At 45.7% G+C, this 17,617-nt stretch overlaps 2 protein-coding genes across 5 annotated transcripts in view; both read right to left on the bottom strand.

The window, feature by feature from the left end:
• Positions 1-1,520, bottom strand: part of LOC135398668 (delta-like protein 1) — a 30,977-nt gene extending 29,457 nt beyond the window's left edge. The window contains exon 1 of the mRNA XM_064630052.1: positions 1,414-1,520. Coding sequence (XP_064486122.1) covers positions 1,414-1,520 — 107 coding nt within the window. The remainder of the gene's footprint in view (positions 1-1,413) is intronic.
• A 4,951-nt stretch (positions 1,521-6,471) lies between these two features.
• LOC135398115 (uncharacterized) lies at positions 6,472-10,824 on the bottom strand. 4 transcript variants are annotated; one of them, XM_064629538.1, is made up of 7 exons: positions 10,740-10,824; positions 8,589-8,646; positions 8,410-8,540; positions 8,005-8,046; positions 7,884-7,931; positions 7,697-7,792; positions 6,472-6,634 (listed from the first exon to the last, which is right to left on the bottom strand). In XM_064629538.1, the coding sequence occupies exons 1-7, from the start codon at positions 10,753-10,755 to the stop codon at positions 6,576-6,578; spliced, it is 450 nt and encodes a 149-aa protein (XP_064485608.1). In that variant the 5' UTR covers positions 10,756-10,824; the 3' UTR covers positions 6,472-6,575. The 4 variants fall into 4 exon arrangements, with proteins under 4 accessions (XP_064485608.1, XP_064485609.1, XP_064485610.1 ...); XM_064629539.1 differs by having other exon boundaries at positions 8,410-8,522; XM_064629540.1 differs by lacking the exon at positions 10,740-10,824 and adding an exon at positions 8,805-8,834 and having other exon boundaries at positions 8,589-8,672.
• Between the last annotated feature and the right edge of the window lie 6,793 nt (positions 10,825-17,617).

Here is a 17,617-nt window from a genome sequence, read left to right as displayed (position 1 = left end):
CCGTTGGCAGCCGGGTGGTAGGCCGTGGTTCGGATGTGATGGGTTCCGAGGGCGCTGCACAGGTGACGGAAGAGGGCCGATTCAAACTGGCGTCCTCTGTCCGTGGTTACAGTGGACGGGACGCCGAATCGGGAAACCCAGGAGAAGAGGAATGCGTGGGCCACCGTCTCTGCCGTGATGTCAGGAATCGGCGTTACCTCCGGCCAGCGGGTAAAGCGGTCGATGCACGAGAGCAGGTAGCGGTAGCCTTTGGCCAGAGGAAGCGGGCCGACCAAGTCGATGTGGACCTGGTCGAAACGTGCATCTGGCGGAAGGAACCGCGATGGAGGCGAGATGGTGTGGCGGTAGATTTTGGACCGCTGGCAGGCTAGGCAGGCCCGCGCCCAGTCACGGACATCGGCATTCATGCGAGGCCATATGTAGCGCTCTGCGACGATCTTTTGCGTGCCGCGCACGCCAGGGTGGGACAGCGAGTGGAGGGCGTTGAAAACATGCCGGCGGAAGGCCAGGGGAGCGAAAGGGCGCGGGGTACCAGTAGAGGTGTCGCACCATAGACTTGCCGTCGAACCGGGGAGCGAGATCTCCCGAAAAGTGGTGGATGAGGCGGGGGATGAACGAAGGGCGGCGAGCTCTTCATCTGCCTGTTGCGCCTGGGCGATGCCGTCCAAATCGACAGCGGGGGGCGGATGGAGAGCATTGACGTCCGGCCGCGAGAGTGCGTCGGCAGCGGCATTGTCTTCGCCTGCGACGTGTCGCACATCGGTTGTGAACTCCAAGAGGTAGCACATGTGGCGGGTTTCACGAGGCGAGTGGTTGAGGGAGGCCGATCGCAGGGCGAACATGAGAGGCTTGTGGTCGGTGTACAGCACAAACGGGCGGCCCTCGAGAAAATGGCGGTAGTGTCTGCATGCCAGGTAGGCGGCGAGGAGCTCACGCCCGAAGGTGCTGTAGCGTGTTTCGGCTGGCGAGAGGCGTTGGGAAAAGAAACCGAGAGGTTTCCAGTGGCCATCCTGACGCTGCTGCAAGACTGCGCCGACAGCAGCAGTGGAGGCGTCGACGAACAACGCTGTCTCGGCGTCAGGACGAGGATGGTGGAGCAGCACAGCATCTGCCAGGGCCTGCTTGACCTCTTCGAACGCGCGTTCTGCTGCCGGTGTCCACTCCAGAGGGGCAGCACGGGCCTCTTTCGGATGGTCAGCGCCGAGAGCTGCGTAGAGAGGCTGGAGCAAGGCAGCACAGCGAGGCACAAAACGTCGGTAGAAAGTCACGAGGCCGAGGAATGAACGAAGTCCTTTGCGAGAAGTGGGGGCAGGAAAGTCTCGGATGGACTGGACCTTGGATGCGAGTGGCCGGATGCCTTGCGGGGTGATGGTGTGTCCCAGGAAGGTAAGGGTGGTAACGCCAAACTCGCACTTCGCGGCATTGATGGAGACTCCGTAGTCCTCCAGGCGCGAGAACAGGGCGCGCAGGTGGGCTCGATGAGCCTCCGGAGATGGACTTGCGACGAGGATGTCATCCATGTATGCGAATGCGAAGTCCAGGCCGCGGAGCACTTCGTTGATGAATCGTTGGAATGTCTGCGCAGCATTACGCAGGCCAAAGGGCATCCGCACGTATTCAAAGAGGCCAAAAGGGGTGGTTATAGCAGTCTTCGGGATGTCAGGGGGATGGACGGGAATTTGGTGATAGGCTTTGATGAGGTCTATCTTGGAGAAGATGGTCGCTCCGTCAAGATTCGCGGTGAAGTCCTGAATATGGGGAAGCGGGTATCTGTCCGGTACCGTGACGATGTTGAGTGCACGGTAGTCCCCACATGGGCGCCAATCACCAGGTGTTGCTTTGGGCACCATGTGGAGAGCGGAAGACCACGGGCTGGAGGAAGGCCGAATGATCCCCAGTTCGAGCATGTGGTCAAATTCCCTCTTGGCAATGACGAGGCGCTCCGGAGCCAGCCGTCTGGGGCGAGCGAAGACAGGGGGGCCCCGTGTCACGATGTGGTGAGTGACGCTGTGGCGAGGTGGGCAAGAGGCGTGCGATTGGCGCAGGACAGCGGGGAACTCCGTGACAATGTCGGCGAAAGCAGTGGGCAACGGTAGCCGTATGGTGGGACTAATGGCGGCAACCGTAAGTTGAGATGGTGGACTTGTTGACGGCCTGCAAAGCCAAGTCTGGTTGTCGGTGTCGTTTTTCTGCGGGGGTTGGTGGAACGACGCTCACGTCAGCCCCGGTATCCACCAGGAAGCGACAGCCGGACACGCGGTCCGTGATCCGGAAGAGCCGGCTGTTGTTGCCCCCAGCCATGCCAGCCGTTAATGGTTGGGGGGAGCGTTTCCCGGCCACGAGCAAGGGGCCTGGCAGTTCCTTGCGGCATCGCCGAATTTTCGATGATACCAGCAGAAGTGGTGCTGAGAGGGCGAAGGAGACCGTTGACGGGATGGCGAGCAGCGACGGCAAAACGGGCGCCGAGGGGAACGTGGTCGCTGCGGGGGAATGGCGTCCACCCGGTTCACCAGGGCCGCCACCGTAGTCTGGAGTTGCTGGAGCGACGTGCTGATGGCAGTGATTGCAACGTCCACCGGTGGAGGGGAGGTGCGGGGGGGCCAGGGCGGCAACGGCTCCTGGAGATGGAAGGCCAGCAAAATCCAAAATACGGTCCGCGGCGGAGAAAGGCGGCAGGCGGAGCGGTGCCACAGAAGCCTCAAGCGGTGGCGGTGGCCGGCTGGGAGGTGAAGAGCTGGTGGAGTGCTGGTCACCGTTCATGATGGTGGAACGCTAAGACATCACGTCCGGGTCACCTCATGTAGAGGAAGACCACCGTCCTCTACACATTTTTGTGAAATTGGGCTTTACTTTTATTCTTTCGGTTCTACCCGAGGGGCGTGGCACACGTTACCCAAAATGCTATAGGCGAATCACCTCTTTGCTGGTTTGTCTTCTTTACCTCCTCTATTCGTTCAGTGCACTTTATTTTCCGTTCTGAGATAAATGTCGGCACAGTTCGCTATGAAGGACGCATGATCCTTGTTAGGCACCACCATGCTTCCCATGCTATAACACGTACAGCAAGGAAACAGCTCGGTAAACAACGACGCCTACTATAACGACATCTACTACCTTCTTCTACGTCGGCCCATATACCTATAGCCCATCTACCTAACATTCGCAAGATTTTTCAGATACAAGCTACGTGCAAGGTCTGATATAGCAGGTACGTAACATATAGAACATGGCCGTAACAGTATCCTCCTGTGTGTTGTGTTTCTTCTGGCCACATCCAGCCCACCAACGCTCTGCCCTGAAACCTCTCTTCACCTTTCTAGATACCATAGGACTTGCATCCTTATTGTGAAGGGGCTTATTATTTCATTCCCCGCATCCCATACCTGGGTGAATTACTTCTAAAATGTAATTAAATTACATTACGCATTACTCCAGTTAGAATTTAATTACATTACATTACTCATTACTGCAATTGAAATGTAATGAAATTACATTACAGTTACTACGATAAAGTAATGACATTACTAAGTCATTACCGCGAGCTTAATCACACTCTTCTATTTGTCTCTTCTACATGTCAGGGTGCCACGTATGGGGTATCGTTCCACACTGTAGAGACGAAGGTGACACAATGTATCACGGCAACGGGAAGATTGTCCGGAGGATGGGGCCCGCAAACAATGATTATCCAATGCCACAACCCGTTAAACTAAACACTCGATTCTTTTGTAAAAAGTAATGAGTAATGTCATTAAAATTACTGTCCAAATGTAATTAAATTACATTACAAATTACGTAATGTCAAAGTAATGCATTACATTACAAATTACCAGAAAAAGTAATTCATTACTGTAATTTCATTACAGTAATGACATTACTACCCAGGTATGCCGCATCCCCACCAGCAATGGGGTAGAGTATCGCCCCTGGCGATGAAACTCCCCATTCAACATCGCACAATAAAGGTGTTGTTGTCCTGTTGTGCGTGGTTGACGAAACAATGACTGGGGTTGCACTACCACCTCAAGGTTTGTTTACATACACTCACTTGCACTAACGTAAAAACCGCCTTTCTTAAACTTTTATTTATTTATTTATTTATTTATTTATTTATTTATTGTCAGTGCCCACCAACAGCTGAAGCCTGGAGGTGCACTCTAATTGATACAAAACACCCGTACAGTAAATAATACAGATAAAAGAGAAAAATCGCTAAGCAACATTAGACACACAAACAAGAATAGACAGCAGTTCTAAAAGCCTTAAAATATCAACATCATTATTTTGGAAGTCATTGTAAAAACACTGCATTCGAACAATCGGAGAGGATATATAAGGGAAACCAGGGTAAAATGTAGAAGGAAACCTAGTTAGCCTTGGAGGGGCGTAAAAGAAACCTCAGACAAAAGTGCGGGAGCATCCATTGTTCCATGAACAAGCTTGTGAAAAAATATAATATCACGCAGCTGTCGTCTATTACTTAGGGGCATCATGCTCAGCTTAGATGGAATATTATTATAGCTGAAGTACCACGTCCGACTCACAAATCTGTCGTAAATAATTCTGACAAGTCTCTTTTGTATAGTTTCCAAATGATCCGAGGATGATTTGGATAAGCGTTCCAAACTACAGAAGAAAACTCCAGTTTGCTTCTCACAAGGCTATAATACAGACTAAGAAGTGAATGCATATTCAAAACTCTTTAAACCCCTTTAGTTAAAATTAGTTAAAATTGAACCTTTTAGCAAAAAAAAAAAAAAACTTTTATCAGGGGTTCTAGTCTTAGACAAGTGCGACGTCATCACACGACAGACGACCTGTATGCGTTAGACGACATTTTATTCGTTTTGCTCGAACCAGTTCCCTTGTATGACATTAACCGGAATGCCTCCCTCCCCCAACTGGTCCATTCCCGAGGCTGGACCGGAAGGACAAGAGACGACACTGCAGTTCCGTCTGCCGGCATTTGCCGTCGGCTTTTCAATTTTCCTATTTTCAGACTACGTAATGCTCGCGACACGGTTGTCTGAAATCAGCGCACCGTGGTTTATCCCATCTTATAGTTCGAGGTGTTGCAAGTCCATTTCTTTCGAGTAAGAAACACGTGCAGCATATGGTCCACCTTTAAAGACAATATTGGAACAATATTTTCCAGGGCAATCAGGGAAATATGGGCTGCAGACACTACTGACAGGCTATTTCAGATAACCGTGTCGCGAGCAGTACATCATAAGAAATCACAAGGGCTCCTGTAAAAGTCGCAGACTGTCATTAGCAGACCTGTAAAGTAATTACAGTAACTCGTGTATTGTAATTAATTACTGAGAATATAATTAGTAACGTAATTACATCTGGATTATTTTCCAGTGCAACTGTAACTTAATTACTTTCAGGAGTCATTCATGATTCACTTGTGAGTTACTTTTGGAATTGCTTCGCATGCGATTTGCAAGGGATTCGACTTGATTTTGAACCTTGAATGATGTTCGCGATGTTCGTGATTTCAATCATTCACGAAAGATATATATATATATATAATTGGGTGTTTACGTCGCGAGACAACTGAGATCACGAGCGACGCCACAGCGGTCGGTCTGTGGATTGCTTTTGCCCACCTGAGGGTTCTTCAACGTGCGATGAAAGCTCATCACACGGCACCCCGTATTTAACGTCCCTCGCGTAAGACGGCGTGTTTGAGCAACTTGTACCCTGCCACCAAGTTGCTTGCGCCCTCGGACGGGTGCTCGCCGCGATCTCGGGATCAGAAGGCGAACACGCTACCGACTGAGCCACTGAGGCCGGTATCACTCACGAAAGATAATGTTATAATGACCGAGATGCGAGTACGCAACAATCTGAACGATTAGGGGCGCGTTCGAATAGTATAGATCCGCTTTCGCGTACCGCATATACCGGCATAAAATAATCGAAACAGCACGACTGACGTCAACAAGGCGCACAGCACAAAGCTCCTTAGTGAATGTGAATAAAGTGACACATCAAAAGTACGCGTTGAAATTAATGTAACTGTTTAAAATTTAACAATTTAATTGAATTCATGTAACTTTGTGTAACTCAATTACTTTTCAGATTTACTGCAACTATATTAGCTTGTATTTGTAACTCTATTACTTTTATGAGCATGTATTTGCAGTTGCAATTCGACTGCTTCATAAAAGTCATATTAAAGGTCTGCTTCTTAGTGCACATACAGCTTTTCTTGGAAGTCCCCCGCGATGTCACAAAGCGGAAATAGGAAAGTCTGACATTCCACTCCAACTACATCAACCCTTACACTCCGTCATTTAGACTGTCCCACTGTCTTCCGAATGAACCTTTGAATGGGCGTGACCACAAATAACGGAAAATAAAGAAAGATAGCGTTATCATTCTTAAACAAGGTGGTAAGTGTTGCACCCTGTGATAAGAAGCAACATATACCATGAGGTATCGGTTATGAAGCACGCAATCATTGGTGATCAATCATTTATTCGTTTTCTCTCTCTCTTTCTCTGCTTTTTTTTTCTTTTTGCAGTCGTATTTTTTGTATACTTTTGTCACAGATAACTGATGCTTCACCAGTCTTCCTTGGAGGTGTTCGAGGCTGCGGCGAAACTTTGACTGGGCGTGCCATCTGAAACGATATTTCATGGGTGAAGTAATAGGTCGAGTGGGAAGATTCAAGAAGGGTAAGACAACGAAATAGCCAAGTTGCCATAGCCAAGCAAACAACATAGCAAGAAGCAGAAGGCAGAATTGTTGCTTGCGTATATGGTTGTCGACGTGCAGTCTACTGTAATCTACATCGTATTCTACCAAAATATTTATTCTTCGTGTGACGTGGAAGTGTCATAAAATAATTTAGTTTTGAGAAGTATGGTGGTGGTGACGAAGTCGGCTTGTCATTGTTCTCCTCACTCATCTGGCAACATTGCTTCTCCAACGTGGCCTTCAGTCTCCTCACCAGATCATACCTGAGTAGTAACGTCATTACTGTACAGTGATGAAATTACAGTAATGAATTACTTTTTCTGGTAATTTGTAATGTAATGCAGTACTTTTGACATTATGTAATTTGTAATGTAATTTAACTACATTTGGACAGTATAATTTTAATGACATTACTCATTACTTTTTACAAAAGAATCGAGTCTGTGTTCTGCGTTTGCACTTCGCAGAATGAGAGTTCGCCACTGGCGAGTTCCAACGCCCACAATGAATCTCCACATCCTCAACATCGTTACGATTAAGCTCGCAGTAATGACTTTGTAATGTCATTACTTTTTCATAGTAATTGTAATGTAATTTCATTACATTTCAATTGCAGTAATGAGTAATGTAATTTAATTACATTTTAGAAGTAATTTACACAGGTATGCACCAGATCGACTGACAGTCTTCCAACGTGAGGAGGGGAAGGGTTGTACGCTATTGCAGAGGTACACACGTCAGAGCTCACGATGACGTCATCTATTTTTGGAGAAATCGAAACTATGAAGTGTAGCTGGTCCTTTCGAAAATTGTGGGAATGCGTCCGAAGTGGCACTCTGCTTCGATGTTTTCCGAACGAGCATCGCATTTGAGCGTGATGGCACAACATTCACGCAGTTTCGAGGCATAAACCGAACGTCATATGCAGGAAGGAAGGATACCGGGAAAACTAGTTTGAAGCAACGTAGTTCAACCAAATACTCACCTTCAGGCTGGATTCGTTCGCGTCGATCCTGATCACCCATTATGGTCGTGACGCCAGACATATTTGCAGGCCGCGCGGTGTCCGGAACAGGTGAGACTGCACATGAGCAAATACGACGCGATGTTACTCGAAGATTTGTGCTGCAGCAAAAATGTTTTATCACGCGTTTGCAAGCTGCTCACATCACCTTCTGTAGATTCGTCGAAATCCGTGATGACCGAGGCAGTCGTCTTGTCTGCGTTGAGGGATCATGCAGAAATAAATGATCCAACGTCATATATAGTTGTTTCCTTAAGAACAACACTCACCCGCGAGCTCGGTCGACACATCGTCAGAGTCACGTCTTGGCTCTAAAAAGAAAAGAAAAAGAAAATGTGTTTCATCAGAAGTTGTTGAGAACTGTAAATCGTAAAGAACTGAAAAGTCAGAAAACTTTGCAGTCTATCCCAGAGGGGTAGCTGCAGGCACATATCGAGAGGTCCTCAAAAGGGGCCCCCGTGCCGTTCCTTAGCAGGTCACGTAGCAGTATCATATTTACAAACATACTGTAACCAGCAGCACTCTCTCCCTGCTGTCACAACCTTTTAGCAGTAACCACTCTATCCGGGAAACAGCAAAGCGCACAGAGAAGGCAACATATAAAGAAAAGCCGCAACAACATGCGCCTTGCCATTAATGCTCCGTATTACATAAGGCTGTAAAAGGCGAGTCACCGGGGTGCAGTCTACTGTTGTGCAGCGTTAGTGTGGTGATAGTGATGATGCAGATGAAGGCGAGGGCTCCAGAAAGCAGCGAGAGTCCTACAAGAGTCCGACCCGAGGGCAGTCTGCAGTTAAATGGAGCGCTGTATTACCCGACTTATTAACACCCATTAAATACAAGTGCTACTCACTCTTTCTTTGTCGCCTTCTGCTTCATAAGGTACTCCCCTACGTAGTGGTCTTCAAAGTCTTGAACAAGCAAGCAGGTACGTATTCTTACATATATTTATAGACAAAATACAAAAACGCCGTCAAGTCCACGAAGGAGGTAGTCAGAATAAAATTCACACGGTTAGGAGCATCTAGGTTAATTGACGAGCTTTCGTGAAGAATCTGCATTTCATCACCTTTATCACTTCATCACCTGAAGTGCAGATCCCGCACGAAAAAAATCTCCAAGGCGTTTGAATGTTGTCCAGACTACCTCTTTATAGCAGTGAGAGTTACTTCATGGGCTGGGAGACACATGTCCAAAGGTCATATTCTGGAGTTATACTGTGACATTTGCAGTACTTTATAGCAGGTATTATGTAGGATTTCAAGGGCCACGCATCACTACAGTGAACTGGCAGAGACTGATGAGTCATACATGTCAGTAAATGAAAAGGGTGTAGTCCCGTATCGGGACCACTCGTTTTTAAAAATTACTGAAACGGTTAGGAAAGTAAATATTGCATAGAAGTGGAAGAAGATCATATACTGAATCTAAAAATGTAAGAATTATAAAATTCTGTGGACTATAAGTTTTTTTATATGCATTTAAACAACCCCATCTGATTCACTTTTAGCGCAGGAGAAACACGGGAATGCTAAGCCTAACGGATTCGAAACTTGCCGTCTTGCGAAAGGTAGGGTCGTTGAAATGGGCTAAATCACCTCACCTTAGTGAGGTTGGGTTAAGTTAGGTTCTACAGATTGGGGGGGGGGGGTCTGGGGGGGCGCCGCCCCCCCCCCAGGCACGCACTAGGCGGTGCGGGCGTCGAGACTGTGCCTCGGGTTAGGTCAGTAAGGTCCTCAGCCAAGATGGCGGATCGCCATCAAGAAACCGGCGATAAAATTTAATTTTTATACATTTTACGCAATATACGAGGGACATTCCTGTTGAATTTCGTTACTAATTACTTCCTCTTTCACGTAAAAGCGTTAGATTTTTGTTTTTATTCGTTTTTCTTTAAAAAAAGCCAGTGGTCCCGATACGGAACTACATCCAATCAAAAGCAGGCTTCGACGGGTTCACGACGAAAACTATCGATAAGACTACCTCGTAGTACTACAACGTATTGTTCGGCAATATGCGACTTCCAAGACCCCAAGACCCCTTCCACGACCCCTCGGTTACACGATACTATTACTACTAGTGTTCAAACTAACGCCTACGTAAATCGTAGCGTAGCTTACGCGCATACGTAACGCGCATATTTACGCGCGCGCTCCGATTGTCCCCATGCACTATCAAACTAACCCCAAACCTATTTCGCAGTACGATCTGCCAACAGAGCATGCAGCGACAGCGCATGCAACATGACTAGCACCTGTCCTTGTATTCCGTATGTTCCTGTATCTTTACCAATGTACAGCCCTATACGAATACTACCGACACGTCGGTCGGTTGATCAATAGACATCCCCCTGTTTGTAAACAAATGACGTCATGGTGTTCGACAGCGACACCAGTTGAACTATGCTCGAAGCTAGGGGCGAACAAGGTCGCGCCCGAAAGCCACGGTCTTGAGGGGATTACGATGGCCCCTGAAAGGGACGCGACCATCGGTCATACTTTTCTTTCAATAGGAGGCAGCGAACAAGTGCCCATTCGTGGAAGCAGCCCTCCCCATACGATTTGTTTCGGTTTCAGTCTGTCGACCAACGTCATGATGACATTTCTCGGGTAGAGGTTTATTGCCTTTGAAGGCACAAAAATACAAGCTACACAAACGTGCGGGTTCGATCCCTGCCGCAGTCCGGCTTTTCGACGACTTATTCAGAGTAGGTAATGTTCAAAAGGTATAGACTAAACTGACAAAATCTGAACTTTCCTAGCTGTGCAAGTCGACGAAAGTCTGTCAGTAATGTCAACGCGGATGTCAAACACGAGTCTGAGTACAATGGGACAAGTTTGTCTGAAAAAAGTCTTTACGGGGTATTCTGCCGACAGCACAATGACCGCACTGCTCCCATCTTCTCAATCACCACCAACGGGCAGTGTTGAGTCATATCAGAGTGCAGTCGGGAAGATTTGAAATCCGAGAAATGCTAAGGTGTGTCGAATCTATCGGCACCTACCGCTGTAGTCCATCATGGTTCCACTGTGAAGCCTGAAAGACCGATGCCACTTTCCCCCCGAACTAGTTTATAATGCTTCTCGAGACTCTTCACTTCTTCTTTGAACATTTCGTTTCTCGTTATTCACGAGAAAGCAAAATGTGACTGTTATAGGACGTTACAAACCGTACAACATCTTGTCATATGTGCTGGGGAAGGTAACGGTAATGGTAACGGAAACAAAAACGGTATATTACCGAAAATTGGAGATGGTAACTATAACTGAAACGGAAACCCATACCAGGATCGTCCATTACCGGAAACAGAAACAGAAACGAAAATTATCATCCGGTATGAAATTCGGGTAATGGCTATTGCAGTTGCGCGATGACATTTCAGTGACTTTTCATTTTATTTTTCTATTTTGATGACTCCATTCCCCGTAATGCTCTAAATACTACACGAGAGTATGGAAACAAAGCGCAATAATGGATCTCGAGGGTGCATCCCTCGCTTACCTACTCGTCCCAGTCCTCAAAACTCCATGACATCAACACATGAGGCTTAAACATAGACTCTGCGCACTCTACTCCACCATGGTACGAGGATGACAGCCTACAATTTTTATTTATTTGTCTACTTTTTACTTTTTTTCATTTCATCGTGGTTACGGCAGTATGGTTTACTACTGGGAGCATGAATGCGACATGCGACGAAGGTTAGCTCATCTTGGGTTGCTGGACTCAGAGTGACTGAAGACAGACTTATGGCATGTTTCTACATTTATCTAAGAAATCGTGCAATATGTGCGCATCCCAACGACGTAAAATTACTTGTGTAGTGTGTACGCGTGACACCAAAGCAGCACTTGTGCAAAACAGAGTGGTGACAGAGCCGGATGGGCTGTCCTCCCGCAGCTCAGGAAGAGCCTGAGCTGCGGGAAACAGTAACGAAACGAATTACCGGAAACAGTAACGAAATCGTAACGGAACAGAAACGAAATAAAAAAAAAAAAAAACTGGTATCAGAAACAGATCACGGAAACGAAAATATAGCAGTAACGAAAATGGAAACTGCAACGAAAATACGTCCGTTACCCTTTGCGAGACACCTTTACCAGCTCCGCCGGAAGAGCCTTCTGTGCCTCTCGAATTCGGCATCAGCTGGGTGTTTTCTCTGTGTTTTCATTTTTTTTTTCCAGGCGTGTACATGAAATGTCCGGATTATAGTATTAGGCAGCCTCGATGGCACCTGTTCAGCTGTTCAGGGACACCGAGTCGATAGACGTACGCCACATATAGCTGACAGAGAGACTCGCGTACGGTTAGACATCTGTACCAGGTCCAGCAACAGATCAGACTCCGCCAGCAGACCACAAAACTATGCGGGCAAGCAGACAGTTGGAAACTCGCTGCAGTACGCGAATCGCAGGGTTCTGGAATGATGACCGTCGAAGGCCCTAGCGGTGAGAGACGTCGAGGGCACCAATATAAGATAAGCCACCGTGGCTCCCGTTCAGTGACTCCAATAAGCTGCAGAATCTGAGCAGTCAGCCAATTCAGCACGGCTGTTCCAATGTCTTGGACTCTGTTCAGACTTGTGCCCGTTACCATAGAAAAGGAACTAAATACCGTTACCCGTTACTTCAGAAACAAGTAACTAAATACGTTACTCGTTACCAACATACAAAAGTAACGAGTTCTCGTTACTGACAGGTAACGAGTTACTTTTACGTTACCGTCAACAAACATGCCGTCACTTGCACGTCTGTTCTGTTCTGTTCGTTATGGGGTAGGGAAGGTTAGCCATTGCACTCTGAAGTGGGGGTGACCGGAGATTATGAAAATACAAGAAAAGACACCGGTTCTCGTGCGACCGATCACCAACAGTTCCCCAAAACAGACGAGGGGCTGCGTCATAATTTGGGCGCTCAGAAGCTTAGCAAAGATGCGTATACGAAGAGGGGAGTCAAGTCCTGTAGATCACATAAACAAAATACAGAAGCCGACACTGAAGATTTTTGTTTAAGTTTAATTTGTACAAGCTTTCGCGTGGAGGACAAGAAAAGGCTAGAAGTCGAAACGCGTTTTTTGTAGGCATAGCACAATTGGTGCCCATTCTTGGGAAGGAGTGATGGTGTGAGATTACGGAAACAAGAGAAAAGACAACAACACATCCAGCGAGGGACTGCAATAATACTTTGAGTCACACGTGGTCGTGGGTAAGGCAGGTCAAATCTGCACGCATTGCGCCACACGGAGTGTCGAAATGTACTCCCCCTGCTGAAGAAAAGGAACGAGTAACGTCAGTAACGAGTTACCAATTTTTGTAACTGATTCCGTTACTATTACAATTTTTTAAAAAGTAGCTGAATCGTTACTTCGTTACCAAAAAAAGTAACCGTTACCAAGTAACGAGTTACTTGTAACGAGTTAGGCACAACTCTGACTCTGTTGAAGAGCTGTTCGAAAGGACCTCGTTCATGGAGTGGAGCATGTTCATGATGTACCTCAATCGTCTATAAACGTAACGAAGCACAGCAAACTCTCCTCATATGGAATCGCTTTTTATAATTTTATAATTTAAAACCGGAAGCGATGTCACTGAGATGTGCAGTGTGGTCACTCTAGGAATCACCAGAACAATATTACAACCATTTGATTTGGGGGCGCGGGGAGTGGTAATGGTACCTTATTCCTCGCACATTAGAAAAACGTACTGTTTATACTAGAAGATACTCCATTTCCTCATACCACACAGGGTGTCTTTAAAAAAACTAAAATGTGGCAACTATACAACCACAGGTTGCCAGTGACACAACGTCCAGCAATTACAACAAATAAACTATTTTTATCGATGTTCCAGCTTTCGCAACGGACTATTATCCCGGCGGTGGTGGTGATGGTGGTGGTGGCGGTGTTGGTGGTGGTGGCGATGAAATTGCTCGCCGTTGTCGGCCTCACAGAGGTGTGCAACGTCACGATTAACGCCCTGGGGAATATGCGTCCTGGGTATAATGTATTTCAGTGTAGATGCTTGCATTACTCCACTAAAATATCCTGCCCGCCGAGCTTTCTCTGCAATATTTTTACTGCTTCTGAATACCGATGCCCTATACGCGATGAGGTCACAGCGTGCAGTTCCGGTAACTTGACACTTGCCTGGTGTTGGCTAGAGTTGGCCGCCTCAAGTCGTCCTGATGATGTCGTCCTGAGTCGTCGTTATACTTAGTGAAAGGACAATGGTCCCATAGGAATGCTACTGGGGGGGAAAGAGACTAGAGACACCAAAGGGTGGGGGACGACCGGTCACCCAAAGATACAAACGTCTTTAATCCCAACAACAAACACCAGGAGCACCTTGCGTATGGCGCGCTTCGAAAACTATAGTTCACCATATCGAAAACCACAAGGGTACATCGTCGTCATCTACAGGTTTTCCCGCTCATTTTAATCCATTATGGTCACTGAATTTAATCCAAGCGCTACCCAATTTGTGGTGAACCAAATTAATCCAGACACTAACCAATTTAATCCAAGCGCTATACACAATTTAATCCAATTGTGTACTCTGTATTCCGTCATGTCATGACTGCGACTTTCATGATTTCGCCAATGTATCATGAGTTCATGCATGACTACTGATTCAACAACCCCCTGGATTTTGCAGTGTCATGCCGTGTTTTATGACTCCTTTTTGTCATTATGACATTTTATGACTATTTTCATGACATGTGTCATGAATCGATTTTATGGGACTACCGCTGCTTCAAACAGTGTCTTATAGTGGTTTGTGACTACCAACGGTCATTGTGACATTTCATGACTATTTTCATGATATGTGCCATGGATCGATTTTATGGGACTACTGCTGCTTCAAATAGTGTCATACAGTGTTTTATGACTGCCGACGGTCATTATGACGTTTCATGACTATTTTCATGACATGTGCCATGAATCGAATTTATGGGACTACCGCTGCTTCAAACAGTGTCTTACAGTGGTTTGTGACTACCGACGGTCATTGTGACATTTCATGACTATTGTCATGATATGTGCCATGAATCGATTTTATGGGACTACTGCTGCTTCAAATAGTGTCTTAGTGGTTTGTGACTACCGACGGTCATTGTGACGTTTCGTGACTATTTTCATGATATGTGCCATGAATCCATTTTATGGGACTACCGATGCTTCAAACAGTGTCATACATGGTTTGTGACTACCGACGGTCATTATGACATTTCATGACTATTTTCATGATACGTGCCATCAATCGATTTTATGGGACTACTGCTGCTTCAAATAGTGTCATACAGTGTTCTATGACTGCCGACGGTCATCACGACGTTTCATGACTATTTTCATGACATGTGCCATGAATCGGTTTTATGGGACTGCCGCTACTTCAAGCAGTGTCATACAGTGGTTTGTGACCACCGATGTTCATTATGACTTTCAATTACTATTTTTACAATATGTGCAATGAATCGATGTTATGGGATACCGCTGCTTCACAAGGTGCATACAGTGTTTTGTCACTACTGACGGTCATTATAACATTTCATGAGGACTTTCATGATACGTGCCCTGAATCAATTTGTGGCACTTCATACACTGTCATATTCACATTCTCTGACTATTTTCATGATACGGGTGATGACTCGACTTTATGCAGATACCTTAGCTTCACGCAGTGTCATGCGGTTTTATGAATACCGATGGTCACTAAGGTATTCGTAGATAGTCACAAAACATTGTATAACACGATGTGAAGCAGCTGAGTTGCATCGAGTCGGTCATGATAGATATCATGTAAGTATCATGGAATGTCATAATGAGCGTCAGTAATCATAAACCTATGTGACACTGTCTGACGCAGAGGTAGTCGCATAACACGTTGGTACGGTCAATATTGCGATACGCAGCCGGTATGCGGAGTCGTTATCAGGTGTGATAGGCTAGAGCTTGTTCTGAACAATGCTACGAGGTTCATTTTTAATATACGTGATCGCACAGCAAGTACGTCCGAGATTAAAAGGCGGTATAAAATTTCGTAATTGACAGTGAGACGTAAATAGCTAGGCTTGTTCTTATATATAAATTATATCATTCTGGTTTATATGCTACCCCTCCTGATTTTCTGTCTCGTCGTGTAGGGCATCCTTACAAGCCAGAATCAAAATTAGGTTACACAGACACACACAAATACTCCACACTGGTGGCTAGGTGTTAGCGAATGGAATGACTTGCCAGCAGACGTTGTCGCACTGTCAGATCTTCTGAAATTTCTATTTTCTGTTCCTTCTTCTCTCCTATGTAACACCTTTACGTAAATGGTCTTTAAGGAAATGAAATAAAATAATGTCGGTTCATGCCACCATGTAATGTCATAATGGCCGTCTGTAGCCTCTAAAACACTCGTGACACTGTATGAAGCAACGGTAGTTGGATGAAGCCGAGTCATGACCCAAATCATGAAAATAGTCATGGAATGTATTAAATACCATTGGTAGTTAGAAAGCAGTATGACGCTGTTTAAAGCAGTGGTGGTCCCATAAAATTGATTCATGGTACATATCATGAAAACAGTCATGAAATGTAATAATGTCAGCGAGAAGTCATAAAACACAGTATGACACTGTTTGAAACAGTGCTGGTCCCATAAAATCGATTCATGACACATATCATGAAAATAGTCATTAAATGTCATAATAACCAACGGTGGTCATAAAACACTCCATGACACTGTTTGAAACACTGGTAGTCCTACAAAATTGATTCATGGAACATGTCATTAAAATAGTCATAGAATAGTCGTAAAACACTGTATGACACTGTTTGAAGCAGCGGTAGTTTAAAAAATCGATTCATAAAACATATCATGAAAATAGTCATGAAATATCACAAGGACCATCGGTAGTCATAAAACACTGTATGACACTGTTTGAAGCAGCGGTAGTCCCATAAAATCGATTCATAAAACATATCATGGAAATAGTCATGAAATATCATAATGACCATCGGTAGTCATAAAACACTATATGACTGTTTGAAGCAACGGTGGTCACACAAAAATTTATTCATGGCACATACCATGGCATATTCATGGAATGTCATAATGACTGTCGGTGGTCATAAAACACCGCATGACACTGTTTGAAGCACCAGTAGTCCCACAAAATCGATTCACGGCAGATATCATGAAAATAGTCATGAAATGACAATGACCGTTGGTAGTCACGAACCACTGTAAGACACTCTTTGAAGCACCGGTAGTCCCATAAAATCGATTCACGGCACATATCATGAGAATAGTCACTAAATGTCATAATGACAGAAAGCCGTCATAAAACACCGCTGGCACTGTTTGAAGCAGCGGTAGTCCCATAAAATTGGTTCATGGCACATGTCATGAAAATATTCATGTAATGTGACAATGGCCGTCGGTAGTCACAAGCCACTGTAAGACACTGTTTGAAGCAGCGGTAGTCCAATAAAATCGATTCATGGCACATATCATGAAAATAGTCATGAAATGTCAAAATGACCCTCGGTAGTCACAAACCGCCGTAAGACACTGTTTGAAGCAGCGGTAGTCCCATTAAATCGATTCATGGCACATGTCATCAAAATAGTCATGAAATGTCATAATGACCCTCGGTAGTCACAGACCACTGTAAGACACTGTGAAGCAGCGGTAGTCCCATAAAATCGATTTATGGCACATGTCATGAAAATAGTCATGAAATGTCATAATGAAAAAAGCAGTCCTAAAACACGGCATGACACTGCAAAATCCAGGGGTTGTTGAATCAGTAGTCTTGCATGAACTTATGATACATTTGCGGAAATCATGAAAGTAGCAGTATAAAGGGGTGGACGGTATGCGTCTTATCA

Source organism: Ornithodoros turicata, chromosome 6 (genome assembly GCF_037126465.1).
Source record: "Ornithodoros turicata isolate Travis chromosome 6, ASM3712646v1, whole genome shotgun sequence".
NCBI classification, from domain to species: domain Eukaryota; kingdom Metazoa; phylum Arthropoda; class Arachnida; order Ixodida; family Argasidae; genus Ornithodoros; species Ornithodoros turicata.
The sequence above is the reverse complement of the archived record's forward strand: the minus strand, read 5'-3'. Positions and strand labels throughout refer to the sequence as shown.